The 18,396-nt window shown below is 44.7% G+C and overlaps 1 protein-coding gene across 1 annotated transcript; it reads right to left on the reverse strand.

The window, feature by feature from the left end:
* Positions 1-662: 662 nt before the first annotated feature.
* si:dkey-185m8.2 (uncharacterized) lies at positions 663-17,266 on the reverse strand. Its single transcript, XM_014207064.3, has 6 exons — positions 17,013-17,266; positions 16,263-16,797; positions 15,364-15,587; positions 7,798-8,009; positions 7,239-7,573; positions 663-7,103 (listed from the first exon to the last, which is right to left on the reverse strand). Exons 1-6 carry the CDS (start codon positions 17,062-17,064, stop codon positions 1,562-1,564), a joined length of 6,900 nt encoding a protein of 2,299 aa, XP_014062539.3. The 5' UTR covers positions 17,065-17,266; the 3' UTR covers positions 663-1,561.
* Positions 17,267-18,396: the final 1,130 nt, after the last annotated feature.

Raw genomic sequence — 18,396 nt, forward strand, 5'->3', positions numbered from 1 at the left:
GGCAAAATGTGTTGAAATGCAGGAAGTTAGCTGTTTCCCCCCCCAAAAAACATTCTTGAGGGGCCTTCCTGTTATCCTTCCACTTATATTGTGTTTTCAAAATACCCCTCCATATACCCCTCAAATACCCCCCAAGCGAGGAATAATAAGTCATGTCAAACTGTGTAGAATTGCAGGAAATGCGTTTTAAAATGTAAAAACAAACAAATCTGCGGGAGGACCCCATGGACCCTCCATCTACCGTTCGTCCCTCCCAATATCTACACCTTAATTTTGCCCTTGGTATAAAAGCTTGACGCTTTTAAAGCCATAGAGACTATAACCCACTCATCTAGAATCATATTCTACCTGTCAACCGCAGAGCTGTCTCTGGTGAGATTCCCTGCGGCAATACTTAGCTCCCCTGCCCTCCTAGCAACAAAATATAGGTCAACAATCTTCATAAAGACACATTTAGATTTTATGAAAGGCTGGCTAATGCCCACCGACAAATATCTACTTTTATTCCTGTGAAAACACATGGCAAAATGTGTGGTTGGCCTATCTAATAAGGATGAATGTAGCTCACATGTTTTAGGTCTATTAAACGTGTCGGTAAATACTGCTACAGTTCCTTGTTCGCTTCAACACAGAGAAGCACAGTTGAATAAAATCTCAAAAGATGAATTGCAACAATTCAGTAATATTTAATAATTCACATTTTACAACAATGGGATTCGTTTTTCCAGTTTATCTTCTATTTTTTATAAATGTGCCTGTTTTCACAAAGCATCTCAGTGTAGGAGTGTTGATCTAGGATCAGTTGTATCTTTTAAATCTCAATTAATACGATTGCATGGACAAGGGGAGACCTAATCCTAGATCAGCACTCCAACTCTTCGATACTGTGGATACGGGCCCTGGCTCACTATGACCCTGTATACATTAGGCTACTTCATATTTCACTTATGACGTCTTCATTAAACGTACTGGTGCTTGGATACATTTGAACTAATTTAATACAATTTATTATCAACATGTTGAACATCAGGATCTTGAAACACTCCATCTGCCGTCCACAGAAAGTGATACAAGATCTCTATCTTGTGGAGAAACTATGAACTCACATACTGTAAATCCAACTTTTTACCTATAAGCAGTTTTAGGGGTCGTTCCGTGCGAAACTGGAACAAAAAAGACCACAACATTTTGGATCTTTCTGAAATGTAATACATGAAAAAGTCCTTATGGAGCAAGCATGTTTGGTAAATGTTTGATATTTGTATGTAAAAGGATTGTCAAGGAATAATTCATTGAAGTTGGAATATTTGTGACATTTGTGAACGACTCATCAGTGATTTCTTTTGCTTCTGTAGTTTGGCTCTGTATTTGGTAACTGTAACATATCTCCTCATCAATTAATGATATTTTATATAAAAAAATATTTAAAAAATACACATGAAATAAAACATCCTGCCATTGGCCTATTCACAAAGATTTCAAACAACTGATTATTTCCCTCTCATATCATCCCAGTCCATCCTTTGTCTCTCCATTCATCTCTACTCATCCCAACTGAAGATCAGTCTCCATTACATTGATAGTCACCGTTTCCTGCCACCATCTCCTCTATCTTCTCCATTAGCTCTGCTGTTTGAGAGTTGTTCTTCCTGCTGGCCAGAATATGGTATCTACCGCCGCATTGTCCAACGAGCCACTGGAGGTCCCCATTCCTCAATATGTGCTGCTCCGCACTCTCCCCTAAAGCTTCCCCCCACGTGAACAGCACCATAGTGCGACGCCAAATATCTTCCCCGAGCACACTCATATGGTGTTCCACTGCTCTCCGATACTTCTGTGTGAATGACAGGTAGGCTGGTAGGACCAGGAGGATAGCGTGGGGACCTGGGTGGGTCAGGGAAACACTATGGAAGATGTTCTGGAGCTGTGTTGGGTCTGTGGTTATGGAGGTGTTGCCGTCTGGTCCGTTACGCCACTTTAGCCCAAGTGGTTCTACCACACTGACCTGTCTTCCAGCGATTTGTCCCCGCCATGGCATGGAGATGGACTCACCTGGGTGTGAGGCCTCTCTGCCCAGGATTGTGTACCCTGCTGGGTGACGGGAGGACCAAGTCTCCCCTAACAGTACCAGCCTCAGCTCAGACCTTTGGATGTGTTTAGTGTTTTCTACACTGGGGCCTGGACTTGGAGTTAACTTTAAGTCTGAGATAGCGTTTACATCTTCAATTTCCTTATAATTATCCTCCTCTTCCTCCTCTTCACCCATTCTCCCCCTCTTTTTACATTCTTCCGGCCATATCTCATCCTGGCTCCCTCTTTTTAACAGAACACACTCCTTCCCTGTGTTCTGAGAATCCCCTTCCTCTTTGGGATGCCCTCTATTTCTCTCCTTGCCTCCCTCTTCTTCTATCTCCTCTTTCGTCTCTTCTTCCAGATTCTGTCTAGCCTCCTCTTTCTCTTCTGGCGCTGCCATTCTTTCAAACTGACTGTTATTGTTTAAGATTGCAGACGAGGTACATTCCATCATCTTCTGATCTTCCCGGTCTGTGATGCTTCCACTCCTCTCTGGTTCTTTTCCCTGCAGTTCCCGTCCTTCTTTCTCCACCACTCCTACTTCCTGGTACATCATATGGGAATCCTCTATACCCTCTAGTGTTACATTATCATATCTTGCTGTCATGTCACATACATCTCCTCCATGTGCTTCATGGCTTGGTATCAATCCGTTAGGCTCTCTAATCTCCACGTCATAATCTTTTTCAAAATGGTTCACTTCTCGCTCCTTTTCCTTGAATTCATTATTCGTATTCCTCTGTTCATGCTCTCTCCTCTCTAGTTCTGTTTCAAGTCTTTCTAGACGCTGCTCCCAATTCCTCAACTCTTGCATTTTTTCTTCAAAACCTTCCTCTCTGTTCCTTAGTTCTTGTTGATGGTTTTCCACCTCCCCCTCCAGCTTTTCCATGTCTTGGCTCCTGTTGTTCATATGTTTCCCTTGAATTTCTAACTCTGTTCTCCAGTTCAGTAACTCTTGCTCTCCATTCTTCAAATTGTGTTCTCTGTTTTCAAGTCCTTGTTTGCTGTCTTTGATCCCTTTCTCTCTTTTTTCCAGAGCTTGTCTATGCTTCTTTATTTCTTCTTCTCTATTCTCCAGGTGAAGCTCCCTTTTCTCAAGATCTTGTTGTATATTTTCCAATTCTTCTTGTCTTTTGTCCATGTCGTGCTGTCGGTTGTTCATATCCTTTTCCTGGTTTTCCAACCCTTGTTCTCCACATCTCAAATCATGTTCCCTGTTGTCGAGTTCATGTTCTCTGGCCCTCAGTTCTCTCTCTCTTTTTTCCAGATCCTCTCTCTGGTTCTGATGTTCTATCTTCCCACTCCCTTGTTCATTTTCCCTTTCATCCAGCTCTAGTTGACGGTTGTCTTGTTGTCGCTGCAGGTTTTCTAGATCCAGCTTGATTTTCTTCATATTTTCTTCCGAAGTTTTTAAATCATATTCCCTACTATCAAGTTGGTTCTTTCTGTTTTGCAGCTCTTTTTCTATTTTCTCCACATCTTGCTCCTTGCTGCAGATGTTTTGTTCTTGGCTTTCAGATTCTTCTTCCTTTCTTTTCAAGCATTTTTCTCGGCTCCACAACTCCTGTTTCTGTTTTTCTTGTCCTTTCTGTCTTATTTCTAGATCTTCCTCCAAGTTCTTTACTTCTCGTCTTCTACTTTCCAACTCTTCCTCTCTTTTCACTAGCTCTTCCTCTCTTTTCACAAGCTCTTCCTCTCCTTTCACTAGCTCTTCCTCTCTTTTCACTAGCCCTTCCTCTCTTTTCTCAAGTTCTTCCTCTCTTTTCACTAGTTCTTCCTCTCTTTCCTCAAGTTCTTCCTCTCTTTTCACTAGCATTTTCTCTCTATTCGCTAGCTTTTCCTCTCCTTTCACTAGCTGTTCCTGTCTTTTCACTAGATTTTCCTCTTCTTTAACTTGCACTTCCTCTCTTTTCACTAGCTTTTTCTCTCCTTTAACTTGCTCTTTGTGTCTTTTCACTAGCTCTTCCTCTCCTTTCACTAGTCCTTTTTCTCCTTTTACTAGGTCTTCCTTTCCTTTCACTAGCTCTTCCTCTCTTTTCACTAGCTCTTCCTCTCCTTTCACTAATTCTTCTTCTCTTTTGAATAGCTCTTCCTTTCCTTTCACTAGCTCTTCCTCTCTTTTCATTAGCTCTTCCTCTCCTTTCACTAATTCTTCTTCTCTTTTGAATAGCTCTTCCTCTCCTTTCGCTAGATTTTCCTCTCCTTTCACTAGATCTTCCTGTCTTTCCACTAGCTTTTCCTCTCCTTTTACTAGCGCTTCCTCTCGTTTGACTAGCTCTTCCTCTCTTTTCACTTGCTCTTCCTCTCCTTTCACTAGCTCTTCCTGTCTTTTCATTAGCTCTTCCTCTCTTTTCACTAGCCCTTCCTCTCCTTTCACTAGCTCTTCTTCTCCTTTCACTAGCTCTTCCTCTCTTTTCATTAGCTCTTCCTCTCCTTTCACTAATTCTTCTTCTCTTTTGAATAGCTCTTCCTCTCCTTTTGCTAGATTTTCCTCTCCTTTCACTAGATCTTCCTGTCTTTTCACTAGCTTTTCCTCTCCTTTTACTAGCACTTCCTCTCGTTTGACTAGCTTTGCCTCTCCTTTATCTTGCTCTTCCTCTCTTTTGACTAGCTTTTCCTCTGTTTTTACTAGCCCTTCCTCTCTTTTCTCCTGTTCTTCCTCTCTTTTCACTAGCCTTTCCTCTCTTATCACTAGATTTTCCTCTCCTTTCACTAGTTCTTCCTCTCTTTTCATTAGCACTTCCTCTCTTTTCACTAGCTCTTCCTCTCCTTTCACTAGCTTTTCCTCTCTTTGCACTAGCTCTTCCTCTCTTTTCGCTAGCTCTTCATCTCTTTTTGCTAGCTCTTCCTCTCCTTTCGCTAGCTCTTCCTCTCCTTTCGCTAGCTCTTCCTCTCCTTTCGCTAGCTCTTCCTCTCCTTTCACTAGCACTTCTTCTCTTTTCACTAGCTCTGCCGCTTTTGTCTCAAGTTCACGCCCTCTGTTATCCAGCAGTTCTTTACTTCTTGCTTGTTGTCGTTCCTTCTCATCATACACTCTCTCCCTTTTCTCAAGCTCTTTCTCCTTTTCCTCAGCCGTCTGTTTCAGCTCATTCTGTCTTTCTCTCAGATTCTTCTCATAACACCCTCTTATCTCATCCACCTGTTTCTCTCTCACCTTCTCCTCTTCTTTCATTTTCTCCAGCTCCTTCTGTCTCTCATCGTTCGTCTGTTTCAACGCAGCAACCTCCAGGTCCCGCTCTTCCATAACATGGTGGATTTCCCCATCTTTGTTTTTTAACTGCTCTTCATATCCACAGAGCAGCTCTCTGATGTCAGCCTCCCTGCTCTCCCTCGTGGTCCTCTGAACCCCCTGGTCCTCCTCATACTCCTGACACTTCTTCCTGAGGTTGTCCATCTCTTTCTTCAATTTCACGTTCAGCTCCTGCAGTACCTCAACCTTCCTCTGGCTGTCCCTTAAGCATTCTGTCACGCCTGAAATGTTCCTTCTACTTTCTTCCTCCATTTTCTGCAGTTGGCCGATAGCACTTTCGTTGTCTTCTAACATCAACCTCCTCTCCTCTTCCTTCGTCTTGATTTCCTTTTCATATTCCTGTATCATGTTCATCCTTTCCTTCTCCATCATGGCAGTTAAGTTTTCCAGTTCTGTTTTTGTTTGTTTAACGGTTTGCCTTAAACTGATGAGTTCTCTCTTATTTTCCCCGTCCTTTTGTTTTAAGTTGTTGATCTCCACTTCTTTCCCTCGTAACTTGTCCATTGTCTCGGCATCTCTCCTACTTTTGTCCTCTGTGTGTTGCCGTTGCATTGCCACCACCTCAGACTCCTTCTGTTCGTTGTTTTCTTTCAGCCGCTCAATTTCTTTTACGTTGTCAACAGATCTCGCCCTCACTTCCACAATCTCTTTTTCTTTCTCTGTAACCAATTGCTGTGTATAAGTTATTTCTTTATTTTTCTTTTCAATGATTTCTTTCAGCTTGCTTATCTCTTTCTTTTCCCTTTCATCTCTCTTTCTTTGCTCATCCCTCCTTTCTGTTTCCCTTGTCTTAGATAGCAGTCTCACTCCTTCCATCTCTTCCTCTTTTTCATGCAGTTTTCTCTCCATCTCTTCCTTTTTTTCATGCAGTTTTCTCTCCATCTCTTCGTCTTTTTCATGCAGTTTTCTCTCCATCTCTTTGTCCTTTTCATGCAGTTTTCTCATCATCTCTTCGTCTTTTTCATGCAGTTTTCTCTGCATCTCTTCCTCATACTGTAAAAGTCTCTCCTCATACAACTGTTTTGACTCATACATCTCGTTCTGTGACGTTTTTCCTCTTTCTATCCATTCCTCTTTTTCTTTTTCTTCCAGGGCTATCCTGTCTTTCAACTCCTCTGCTTCCCTCCTCCATTCCTGATGCTTTCCTCTAAACTCTTCCTCCCTCTCTTTTTTATCTCGTTCTTTCTCCCCGATGACACGCTCAAGGTCGAGCAGTTTCACTTGCTGCTCATCAACTCGCTCTTTCAGCTCTTCAATCTCTCTCTCTTTCTCTTCGAGCTTGATGACTATCTCCTCTAGCTCTCTGCTTCTCTGATTGAGCGCAGCGATGAATCTGTAGTTTTCCGCGCCCAGATCCTGAATCTCTCTCTCCTTATCCTCCGTCAGCCACCTAATCCTCTCCTCCAGTTCACCCATTTCATTCTTCCTCCCATCACTCCTTTTCTCTTCTTCCTCCTCCCCTCCATCCTCCTCTTTTTCCACGCCTGACTTCCCCGGAGATTTAACTTTCTTCTTCCGATCAAAAAACCAGCGGATGCTCTTGACCTCCCTCTCCCTCATCCTCTTGAGCTCCATCTCCTGACGCTGCATCTTGTCACCAACCTCTTTGAGACGCTGGTTGAATTTCTCGTTCCTCTGTCTGGTGAGGTCGCTGACCTCCTGCACTAGCGACGAGAAGGCCTCGCATCTGTTCCCGGCCACCATCTTCTCTACCTTCTCCAGTAGGCCTGACACCTGAGCGGCGTCCCCACGTCCATTCACATTACTGATGACGTGGTACCTGTCAAGTCAAGTTTTTACTTTTAAGTGCATTATCACAATGTCTCAATACGCCTTACAGTGGAAGATTACGAATTAAACATAAGAACAAGAAACGACAGCAACCAAAACAGAGAGATAAGGACAGCAGACATACCTGCTCCCACACTTCTCCACCAGCCACTTAAGGTCCCTCCCCCCACTTTGGATGTGCTGCTCAATGCCCACCCCCTCCCTCAGCTGGTCCCCATGGGTGAACAGGAGGACAGCATGCCTCCAGACCTCTTCCCCCAGGAGCTCCAGGTGTTCTCTTACAGGTGTGGAACCGACCAGGGTGTCCACCCTCAGGGTGAGGAGCACAGCGTGGGGTCCCGGGGGACACAGGGACACGCTACCCCACACCATCTCCCGCTTTACCCTCTCTGGGGTGGGGCCTGCTACTCCCCCTTCCCAACCGGGGGTGTCCACCACGGTGACCAGCCTCATGGCTACCTAAAATGGCAAAATAAAATACACATTAGTGTTGTACTTGTCTCACAACACACTGACTCGCTTTTGTATTTTATTACTAGGACTAATTATGCTGATAGTGGCTTTCTGAAGATAACTGTATGATATGTGGTTGTTTTTACCCATACCATAGTTGAATGCACTGACTGTTAGTTACTCTGAACATAGCGTTTACTAAATGACTACAATGTAAATGTAAAAACGACCTCTGCCTGGCACCGGGCACACTCCTCCGTCACTCTCCCTGTCTGGAAGAACCCTGCACCTTCTCCACCTCCACCCAGTATGGTGTTCCCAGCCGAGCTCTTCCCCGTCTCTCTCTCTCCCAGGAGGACCAGTCTCAGCTCTGGGAGACGACGAGTACCCTTGGAGAATGGTTGTTTCCCATCCCAATCAGAGCCCTGGGATCCAGCGTCAGCTGTCAGGGAGAGGGGGCACAAGATTTCAGGGTTGGAATATTTAGTGGTTATCAGAGTGTACTGTATGTCACATCTGTTTAGGTATTCCTATTAGTTTAAGCTTATGTATCTCCCTAGGTCCTATTTTCCGTAAGGATAGTAAAATGACATATAGATTGAAAAACATGATCAGAGGTTTTGAATTTAAGACAACAACGTATTTATCACACATCATTTTCGCTTTATGTTTTTTGATACATTGTGATGCTGGTGAGGAAATATTCTAACCCAGAGAAGATAATCAAATGGGTCATACTAAACACAGCAAAAACAGAAACGTCCAAATAACTATACAGATCTTCATTGTAAAGGGTTTAAACACTGTTTCCCATGCTTGTTCAATGAACCATAAACAATTAATGAACATGCACCTGTGGAACGGTCCTTAAGACACTAACAGCTTACAGACGGTAGGCAATTAAGGTCACAGTTATGAAAACTTAGGACACTAAAGAGGCCTTTCTACTGACTTTGAAAAAACCCAAAAGAAAGATGCCTAGGGTCCCTGCTCATCTGCGTGAATGTGCCTTAGGCATGCTGCAAGGAGGCTTGAGGACTGTAGACGTGGTTTGCCGTCCTCTCATTTCTCTCTTTTTCATTTTTAAATGAAATATACATTCTGGTAACCCGCCTCACCCAATGTGACACGGATCCGCTATTGTTTAGACCAGAACCTCCATCAGAGGCTAGCCATCAGAAGCTAACCAGCTAATTAGCTACTAGCTATTTAGTCGTTGTTAGCCACTGCTAGCGGCCTTTACCTTCTGCACAGACACCAGCTGTATTTTTTAGCCTGGATAATACTTGCCAGCCTGCCAGTATCGGACTGTTTTCTCCTCTACAACGCCGGATTCCTGCTGTAAACCCTGGACCATTACTTCTGATCATCACAGCTAGCTAGCTGCCACTGAGTGACCCAGCCCCAAAGCTAGCTACGAGCCAGGCCCACCTCCCGGCATACTCTGTGATCACTAGGCTACTCAGCCGATGCCTCCCGCACTCTACCCCAACACGGCTAGAATCCACTACTCCACCGGATCATCGCTGCTAGCTAGCTGCTACCGAGTGGCTATAGTGGCTAATTCCCCTGCCCCGAAGCTAGCACCAGTTAGCCGCGAGCCAGGCGCATCTCCCGGCTAGCAAACAAAATTACTACAACTACAATACCCCTTTCGTCATCTGACCCTTTGTCGACACGGCGCCCCGCCGTACCACCACGACTGGTCCGCCGATGTAACTCCATCCGCTGTGCCCTCAACCGGCCTTCGCCGGACTTCGGAGCAGACGCTTCTACTTACCCCGGCCTGCTAACTTTAAACGCCGTGTCTCCCGCATGCTAGCGTAGTAACGACTACCCCGCGGCTTCCCTGTCCCATCTATTGCTGTTCACTGGACCCTATGATCACTTGGCTACATAGCTGATGCCTGCTGGACTGTTCATTAATCACGGCACTCCATTTTGTTTATTTTTTGTTTATCTGTCTGCCCCAGCCTCGAACTCAGGCCCTGTGTGTAGTTAACTGACCCTCTCTGCCCATTCATCGCCATTTTACCTGTTGTTGTTGTCTTAGCTGATTAGCTGTTGTTGTCTTACCCATTGTTGTCTTAGCTAGCTCTTCCAATCAACACCTGTGATTGCTTTATGCCTCGCTTTATGTCTCTCTCAAATGTCAATATGCCTTGTATGCTGTTGTTTAGGATAGTTATCATTGTTTTAGTTTACTGTGGAGCCCCTAGTCCTAATCAACATGCCTCAGATACCACCTTTGTCCCACCTCCCACACATGCGGTGACCTCACCCAGCATAACTAGCCCATCCAGAGATGCAACCTCTCTTATCATCACTTGGTGCCTGGGTTTACCCCCACTGTACCCGCACCCCACCATACCCTTGTCTGTACATTATGCCCTAAATCTATTCTACCACGCCCAGAAATCTGCTCCTTTTATTCTCTGTCCCCAACGCACTAGATGACCAGTTTTGATAGCCTTTAGCCGTACCCTTATCCTACTCCTCCTCTGTTCCTTGGGTGATGTGGAGGTTAACCCAGGCCCTGCGTGTCCCCAGGCACTCTCATTTGCTGATTTCTGTAACCGAAAAAGCCTTGGTTTCATGCATGTTAACATCAGAAGCCTCCTCCCTAAGTTTGCTTTACTCACTGCTTTAGCACACTCTGCCAACCCTGATGTCCTTGCCATGTCTGAATCCTGGCTTAGGAAGGCCACCAAAAATTCTGAGATTTCCATACCAAACTACAACATTTTCCATCAAGATAGAACTGCCAAAGGGGGAGGAGTTGCAATCTACTCAAGAGATTGACAGAACTTTGCAGGCTTACTTTCCAGGTCTATGCCCAAACAGTTTGAGCTTCTAATTTTAAAAATGAATCTCTCCAGAAATAAGTCTCTCACTGTTGCCACCTGTTATAGACCCCCCTCAGCTCCTAGCTGTGCCCTGGACACCATATGTGAATTGATTGCCCCCCATCTATCTTCAGAGTTTGTTCTGTTAGGTGACCTAAACTGGGATATGCTTAAAACTTGTTAAGGCTAGGGGGCACTATTTTCACGTCCGGATGAAAACTGTGCCCAAAATAAACTGCCTGCTACTCAGGCCCAGAAGCTAGGATATGCATATAATTTGGACAGAAAACACTCTAAAGTTGATAAAACTATTAAAATTATGTCTGTGGGTATAACAGAACTTATTTGGCAGGCGAAACCCCGAGGACAAACCATCCAGGATTTTTTGTTGTTGTTGAGTTTACTGTGTTTTCAATTGTTTTTCTATGGGAACCTAGATTTGTGTGGCACTTGTTTGCAGTTCCTATTGCTTCCACTAGATGTCAACAGTCTTTAGAAATTGGTTGATGTTTTTCTTTAGAGAAATGAAGAAGTACGGCTATTCAGGACGAGGGTCCAGCCAAGTGCACTCTAATGTTTTGATGCGCACGACCTGGAACGTTCTTCACTTTGTTTTCATCCGGTATTGAACGCAGTTTATCCCATCTTAAATTTTAGCGATTATTTACGTTTTAAAATATCTAAAGTTGGATTAGGAAAGTTGTTTGAAATGTTTGGACAAAGTTTACAGGTAAATTGTCAGATATTTTGTAGGCGAGTTGGCACCGGTGTTTTTCTGAATCAAATGCGCCAAATAAATGGACATTTTGGAGATATAACGACAGAATTAATAGAAAAAAAGGACCATTTGTGATGATTATGGGACATATTGTAGTGCCAACAGAAGAAGCTCTTCAAAGGTAAGGCTTGAATTATATCGTTATTTCTGAGTTTTGTGTCGCGCCTGGCGGGTTGAAATATGATTGTCATGTGTTTGTTTGATGGCGTGCTGTCCTCAGATAATCGCATGGTTTGCTTTCGCAGTAAAGCCTTTTTGAAATCTGACATGGTGTCTAGATTAACAAGAAGTTAAGCTTTAATTTGGTGTATTGCACTTGTGAATGTATGAAAGTTAAATATTTCCCCAATTTTTTTTTAATATCGTGCTCTGCACTTTCACCGGATGTTGTCCAAACCTTCCGCTAGCGGAACCCCTAGCCATAACAGGTTTTAACACCCCAGCAGTCCTACAATCTAAGTTAGATGCCCTCAATCTCACACAAATTATCAAGGAACCCACCAGGTACAACCCTACATCCGTAAACATGGGCACCCTCATAGATATTATCCTGACCAACTTGTCCTCCAAATACACCTCTGCTGTTTTCAATCAGGATCTCAGTGATCACTGCCTCATTGCCTGCATCTGCTATGGGTCCGCAGTCAAACGACCACCCCTCATCACTGTCAACCGCTCCCTAAAACACTTCTGCGAGCAGGCCTTTCTAATCGACCTGGCCCGGGTATCCTGGAAGGATTTTGACCTCATCCCGTCAGTCGAGGATGCCTGGTCGTTCTTTAAAAGTGCCTTCCTCACCATTTTAAATAAGCATGCCCCTTTCAAAAAATGTAAAACTAACAACAGATATAGCCCTTGGTTCATTCCAGACCTGACTGCCCTCGACCAGCACAAAAACATCCTCTGGCGGACTGCACTAGCATCGAATAGTCCCCGCGATATGCAACTTTTCAGGGAAGTCAGGAACCAATACATTCAGTCAGTCAGGAAAGCAAAGGGTAGCTTTTTCAAACAGAAATTTGCATCCTGTAGCTCTAACTCCAAAAAGTTTAGGGACACTGTAAAGTCCATGGAGAATAAGAGCACCTCCTCCCAGCTGCCCACTGCACTGAGGCTAGGAAACACTGTCACCACCGATAAATCCACGATAATCAAGAATTTCAATAAGCATTTCTCTACGGCTGGCCATGCTTTCCTCCTGGCTACCCCAACCCTGGCCAACAGCTCCGCACCCCCCGCAGCTACTTGCCCAAGCCTCCCCAGCTTCTCCTTCACCCAAATCCAGATAGCAGATGTTCTGAAAGAGCTGCAAAACCTGGACCCGTACAAATCAGCTGGGCTAGACAATCTGGACCTTCTCTTTCTAAAATTATCCGCCGCCATTGTTGCAACCCCTATTACCTGTCTGTTCAACCTCTCTTTCGTATTGTCCGAGATCCCTAAAGATTGGAAAGCTGCCGCAGTCATCCCCCTCTTCAAAGGGGGTGACACTCTAGACCCAAACTGTTTTAGACCTATATCTATCCTGCTCTGCCTTTCTAAAGTCTTCGAAAGCCAAGTTAATAAACAGATCACTGACAATTTCGAATACCACCGTATCTTCTCCGCTGTGCAATCCGGTTTTCGAGCTGGTCACAACTACTTCTCAGACAGAGTTCAGAGTGTCAAATCAAAGGGCCTGTTGTCCGGACCTCTGGCAGTCTCTATGGGGGTACCACAGGGTTCAATTCTCGTGCCGACTCTTTTCTCTGTATATATCAACAATGTCGATCTTGCTGTGGGTGATTCCCTGATCCACCTCTACGCAGACAACACCATTCTGTATACGTCTGGCCCTTCTTTGGTCACTGTGTTAACTAACCTCCAAACGAGCTTCAATGCCATACAACACACCTTCCGTGGCCACCAAGTGCTCTAAAACGCTAGTAAAACCAAATGCATGCTTTTCAACCATTCGCTGCCTGCACCCACCTGCCGACTAGCATCACTACTCTGGACAGTTCTGACTTAGAATATGTGGACAACTACAAATACCTAGGTGTCTGGCTAGACTGTAAACACTCCTCCAACATCTCCAATCCAAAATTAAATCTAGAATCGTCTTCCTATTTCGCAACAAAGCCTCCTTCATTCACTCCACCAAACATACCCTCGTAAAACTGAGTATCCTACCGATCCTCGACTTCGGCGATGTCATTTACCAAATAGCTTCCAATACTCTACTCAGCAAACTGGATGCAGTCTATCACAGTGCCATCCGTTTTGTCACCAAAGCCCCATATACCACCCACCACTGCGACCTGTATGCGCTAGTCGGCTGGCCCTCGCTACATATTCATCGCCAGACCCACTGGCTCCAGGTCATCTATAAGTCTATGCTAGGTAAAGCTCTGCCTTATCTCAGCTCACTGGTCACGATAACAACACCCACCCGTAGCACACGCTCGAGCAGGTATATGTCACTGGTCATCCCCAAAGCCAACACCTGCTTTGGCCGCCTTTCCTTCCAGTTCTCTGCTGCCAATGACTGGAACGAATTGCAAAATTGTGAAAGCTGGAGACATATTTCCCTTACTAACTTTAAACATCAGCTATCTGAGCAGCTAACCGATCGCTGCAGCTGTACATAGCCCATCTGTAAATAGCCCACCCAATCTACCTACCTCATCCCCATTTTGTTTTTATTAACTTTTCTGCTCTTTTGTACACCAGTATTTCTACTTGCACATCACCATCTGCTCATCTATCACTCCAGTGTTCAATTTGCTAAATTGTAATTACTTCGCTACTATGGCCTATTTATTGCCTTACCTCCTCACGGCATTTGCACACACTTTATATAGACTTTCTTTTTTTTCTATTGTGTTATTGACTGTACGCTTGTTTATTCCATGTGTAACTCTTTGTTGTTGTTTGTGTCACACTGCTTTGCTTTATCTTGGCCAGGTCGCAGTTGTAAATAAGAACTTGTTCTCAACTAGCTTACCTGGTTAAATAAATGTGAAATAACTAAAAATAAAAAATGTGGCCAGGGCAATAAATCGCAATGTCCGTACTGTGAGACGTCTAAGACAGCGGTACAGGGAGACAGGACGGACAGCTGATCATCCTCGCAGTGGCAGACCACGTGTAACAACACCTGCACAGGATCGGCATCACACCTGCAGGACAGGTACAGGATGGCAACAACAACTGCCCGAGTTACACCAAGAACGCACAATCCCTCCATCAGTGCTCAGACTGTCCGCAATATGCTGAGAGATGCCTGACTGAGGACTTGTAGGCCTGTTGTAAGGCAGGTCCTCACCAGACATCACCGGCAAGAACGTCGCCTATGGGCACAAACCCACCATCGCTGGACTAGACAAGACTGGCAAAAAGTGCTCTTCACTGACGAGTCGTGGTTTTGTCTCACCAGGGGTGATGGCCAGATTCGCGTTTATTGTCGAAGGAATGAGCGTTACACCGAGGCCTGTACTGTGGAGTGGGATTGATTTGGAGGTGGAGGATCTGTCATGGTCTGTGGCGGTGTGTCACAGCATCATTGGACTGAGCTTGTTGTCATTGCAGGCAATCTCAACGCTGTGTGTTACAGGGAAGACATCCTCCTTCCTCATGTGGTACGCTTCCTGCAGGCTCATCCTGACATGACCCTCCAGCATGACAATGCCACCAGCCATACTGCTCGTTCTGTGCATGATTTCCTGCAAGACAGGAATGTCAGTGTTCTGCCATGGCCAGCGAAGAAACCGGATCTCAATCCCATTGATCATGTCTGGGACCTGTTGGATCGGAGGGTGAGGGCTAGGGCCATTCCCCCCAGAAATGTCTGGGAACTTGCAGGTGCCTTGGTGTAAGAGTGGGGTAACATCTCACAGCAAGAACTGGCAAATCTGGTGCAGTCCATGAGGAGGAGATGCACTGCAGTACTTAATGCAGCTGGTGGCCACACCAGATACTGACTGTCACTTTTGATTTTGTTCAGGGACACATTATTCAATTTCTGTTAGTCACATGTCTGTGGAACTTGTTCAGTTTATGTCTCAGTTGTTGAATCTTGTTATGTTTATACAAATATTTACACGTTAAGTTTGCTGAAAATAAACACAGTTGACAGTGAGAGGACCTTTCTTTTTTTACTGAGTTTACATAGACACTTTTAAGGAACTCACTCATAAGCACAGCTCGGATGGTACCCCTCTGCGTCTGGGCCTCCATCTGTCTCTGCCTCTTCCTCCGTTCCCTCGCTCTCCTCCTCCCGTCTGCCTCCAACCTCAGGAGGGCAGGATCTGCCCCAAAATGTCCTCCCTTGTTCTCCACCATCTCCACCATCTTCCTCAGTAGCTCCCTTACCTGAGTTCCGTCTCCCCGGCTCTTATTGTCCAGGACATGGTACCTGGAAGACAACAAAACAGAAATAAAAACCTTGTTCTTGTTCTTGCCTTTCTTGCACTCAGATTTCCAGGTAGTTTTTTATGTAGACAATTTTACTTGGGGTATGTGTTGTGATATGTGGATGTTTTGCCTACAGTACCTTCCTTAGCTTATTGCACTGATTATCAATCAATCAAATATATTTATAAAGCCCTTTTTGCATTAGCACTTGTCACAAAGTGCTTATACGGAAACCGAACCTAAAACCCCAGAGAGCAAGCAATACAGATGTAGAAGCACGGTGGCTAAGAAAAACTTCCTAGAAAGGCAGGAACCTAGGAAGAAACCTAGAGAGGAACCAGGGTCTGAGGGGTGGCCAGTCCTCTTCTGGCTGTGCCGGGTGGAGATTATAAGAGTACATGGCCATTAAGGCCAGATCGTTCTTCAAGCTGTTCAATCGTTCATAGATGTTCAGCAGGGTCAAATAATAATCACAGTGGTTATAGAGGGTGCAAAATGTCAGCACCTCAGGAATTAAAGTCAGTTGGCTTTTCATAGTCGATAAGAGCGTCTGCTAAACTAAGTTACTTGTATGTTGAAGTCCATGTTGCAGATTACATTTGGTAATAAAAAGTGAATGTACACTCCTCCAAGATGACAATATCAACCAAAAAATGCCAATATTTTAATTTCATACCTGTTCCCACACCTTCGTAGCAGCTGCTGGAAGGCAGCCCCACTTGTCAGTATCCTCTGCTCCATGGGCACCACACCCAGCTCGTCCCCCCTGGTGAACAGCAACATGGTATGGTCCAGCACCCCTTCCCCCAGAGACTCCAGGTGCTCCTCTATTTGCTTCCTGTAGGACTCTGTTACCGAGGCGCAGGAACGTATCACTAGCAGGATAACGTGAGGTCCGGGGGAGCACAGGGACATGCTGCGCAACGTCTCTCTCCGGACCCAGTCGGGGGTGCTGTTGAGCGGGTAGTACCATTCCCAGCCAGGGGTGTCTACCACGGTGACTCGTCTCCCGGTTAGATCGGCTCGCTTTTTCGAGCACTCCTCGGTTGGTCTGCCACTCTCAAACCCCCCTATTCCTCCCAGGATGGTATTGGCTGCAGAGCTCTTCCCTGTTCCTTTCCTTCCCAGCAGGACTAGTCTAAGTTCTGGGAGAGGAGGAGCACTGGTTGAGGGGTTCACCTCTTTCTGCATAACACCTTGCATACTCTCATCTGTAAAGAAAGAGAGAGAATTGTATTGTACTTCCATAGTGTGACCGTAAATTGAGTGACAGAAAGCAGAACTGTGCCTGCTGTGACATCAGTTATTTAGACGTTTACTGATGACTTTTCAAATGTGTATGTTTTTTTAGCACCTAAATCAAACAGATTCAAACTCTAGTCAAAGTAATCATGTACCATCTACTATAGTTTCATACAGAACTTACCACCACCAGTTGAGACCGAAAAGGGAGGGTACCCTTCGCCCTGTGACTCCATCTCCTTTCTTTCTTTCTTTCACTCTCTCTTCTTCCTCTCTTTCCTCTTGCTCTTTCTTTGGTTGCAGCCTCTCTTTTATGGGAAGGCTTTACTCATGGGTAAAGAGCTACTCCCTCAGTCTTGCACAACAATGCAGAGTCATAATCATTTATTAAAGGCATCACACAGAGCCGGTTGAATGACAATGTACAGAACACAGAACATAGCGGAACACAGAATGTGGAACTTTCAAGTCACATGACCCACCTGTGGTTTTTTTGAAGCACGCTCATTCTACAACACAGGAAGTAGAGAGCAGAGGATGTTTGCCTTCTTGTGAAGTCAGACCACATTTTGAGCTGGGTGGCGAGATAGAGAAACAGTGCTTTGTGGTAAGTGCTGCTGTGCTCCTCCGTAGCTCACACTGCCCTGTATTAGCATTTTGGTTTAATTGTGCACTCTACGGGGTTTCAAAACTACTTTCCTTTTGACGTCACTGTATAATTAATTGTACTTGAATGAACAAGGACAGTATGGAGTGAATTCTGTTAACTGGGGTGTAATCATTAGACCAAACAGTTTCGTTTTGCAACTAAAACAAGAGTTTCTATTACACAAATTCAGGTAAGTCCCTCCCCAGTTCATTCCGTTTGTTTCCATTTAAGAAACGTTTTGCAACAGAATCGGCGGAATGAATACACCCCATGTGCCCTAAGAACACAGACAGTAGGCAGGTTTCCATTGACCCAGTTGTATTCGACAATAGTAATGTCAACACAAAATGTGATTGTGACGTGTAGTGGAAACAGCAGATACAGGATATTTTATTTTAAAGATCGACAACATTTTTATCCATTCGACAGGGGTGGATTTTTATTTTGTCAAACTTTCTTTATTGCGACAAGTGATATAAGGAAATCAGTCAATTTAAATAAATAAATGAGGCCCTAATCTATGGATTTCATATGACTTTTTTTTTTTTAAAGTAGGGGCGTGGATCAGAAAATCAGTCAGTATCTGGTGTGACCACCATTTGCCTCATGCAGCGCGACACATCTCCTTTGCATAGAGTTAATCAGGCTGTTGATTGTGGCCTATGAAATGTTGTTACACTCCTTCAATGGCTGTGCGAAGTTGCTGGATATTGGCGGGAACTGGAACACGCTGTTGTACATGTTGATTCAGAGCATCCCAAACAAGCTCAAAGGGTGACATGTCTGTTAAATATGCAGGTCATGGAAGAACTGGGACATTTTCAGTTTCCAGGAATTGTGTACAGATTCTTGCAACATGGGGCTATGCATTATCATGCTGAAACATGGAGTGATGGCTGCGGATGAATGGCACAACAAT

The sequence above is a fragment of the Salmo salar genome, chromosome 07 (assembly GCF_965601325.2).
Source record: "Salmo salar chromosome 07, fSalSal1, whole genome shotgun sequence".
Lineage (NCBI taxonomy): Eukaryota > Metazoa > Chordata > Actinopteri > Salmoniformes > Salmonidae > Salmo > Salmo salar.

Bases quoted from the DNA above. Each gene is read 5' to 3' on its own strand.
- si:dkey-185m8.2 (XM_014207064.3), bottom strand. From the start codon at position 17,064: ATGGAGTCACAGGGCGAAGGGTACCCTCCCTTTTCGGTCTCAACTGGT. The intron at 16,798-17,012 runs GTAAGTTCTGTA...CTTTCTTTACAG, and splicing joins TTCGGTCTCAACTGGTGGTG to ATGAGAGTATGCAAGGTGTT. The intron at 15,588-16,262 runs GTATGAAATTAA...GTTGTCTTCCAG, and splicing joins CTACGAAGGTGTGGGAACAG to GTACCATGTCCTGGACAATA.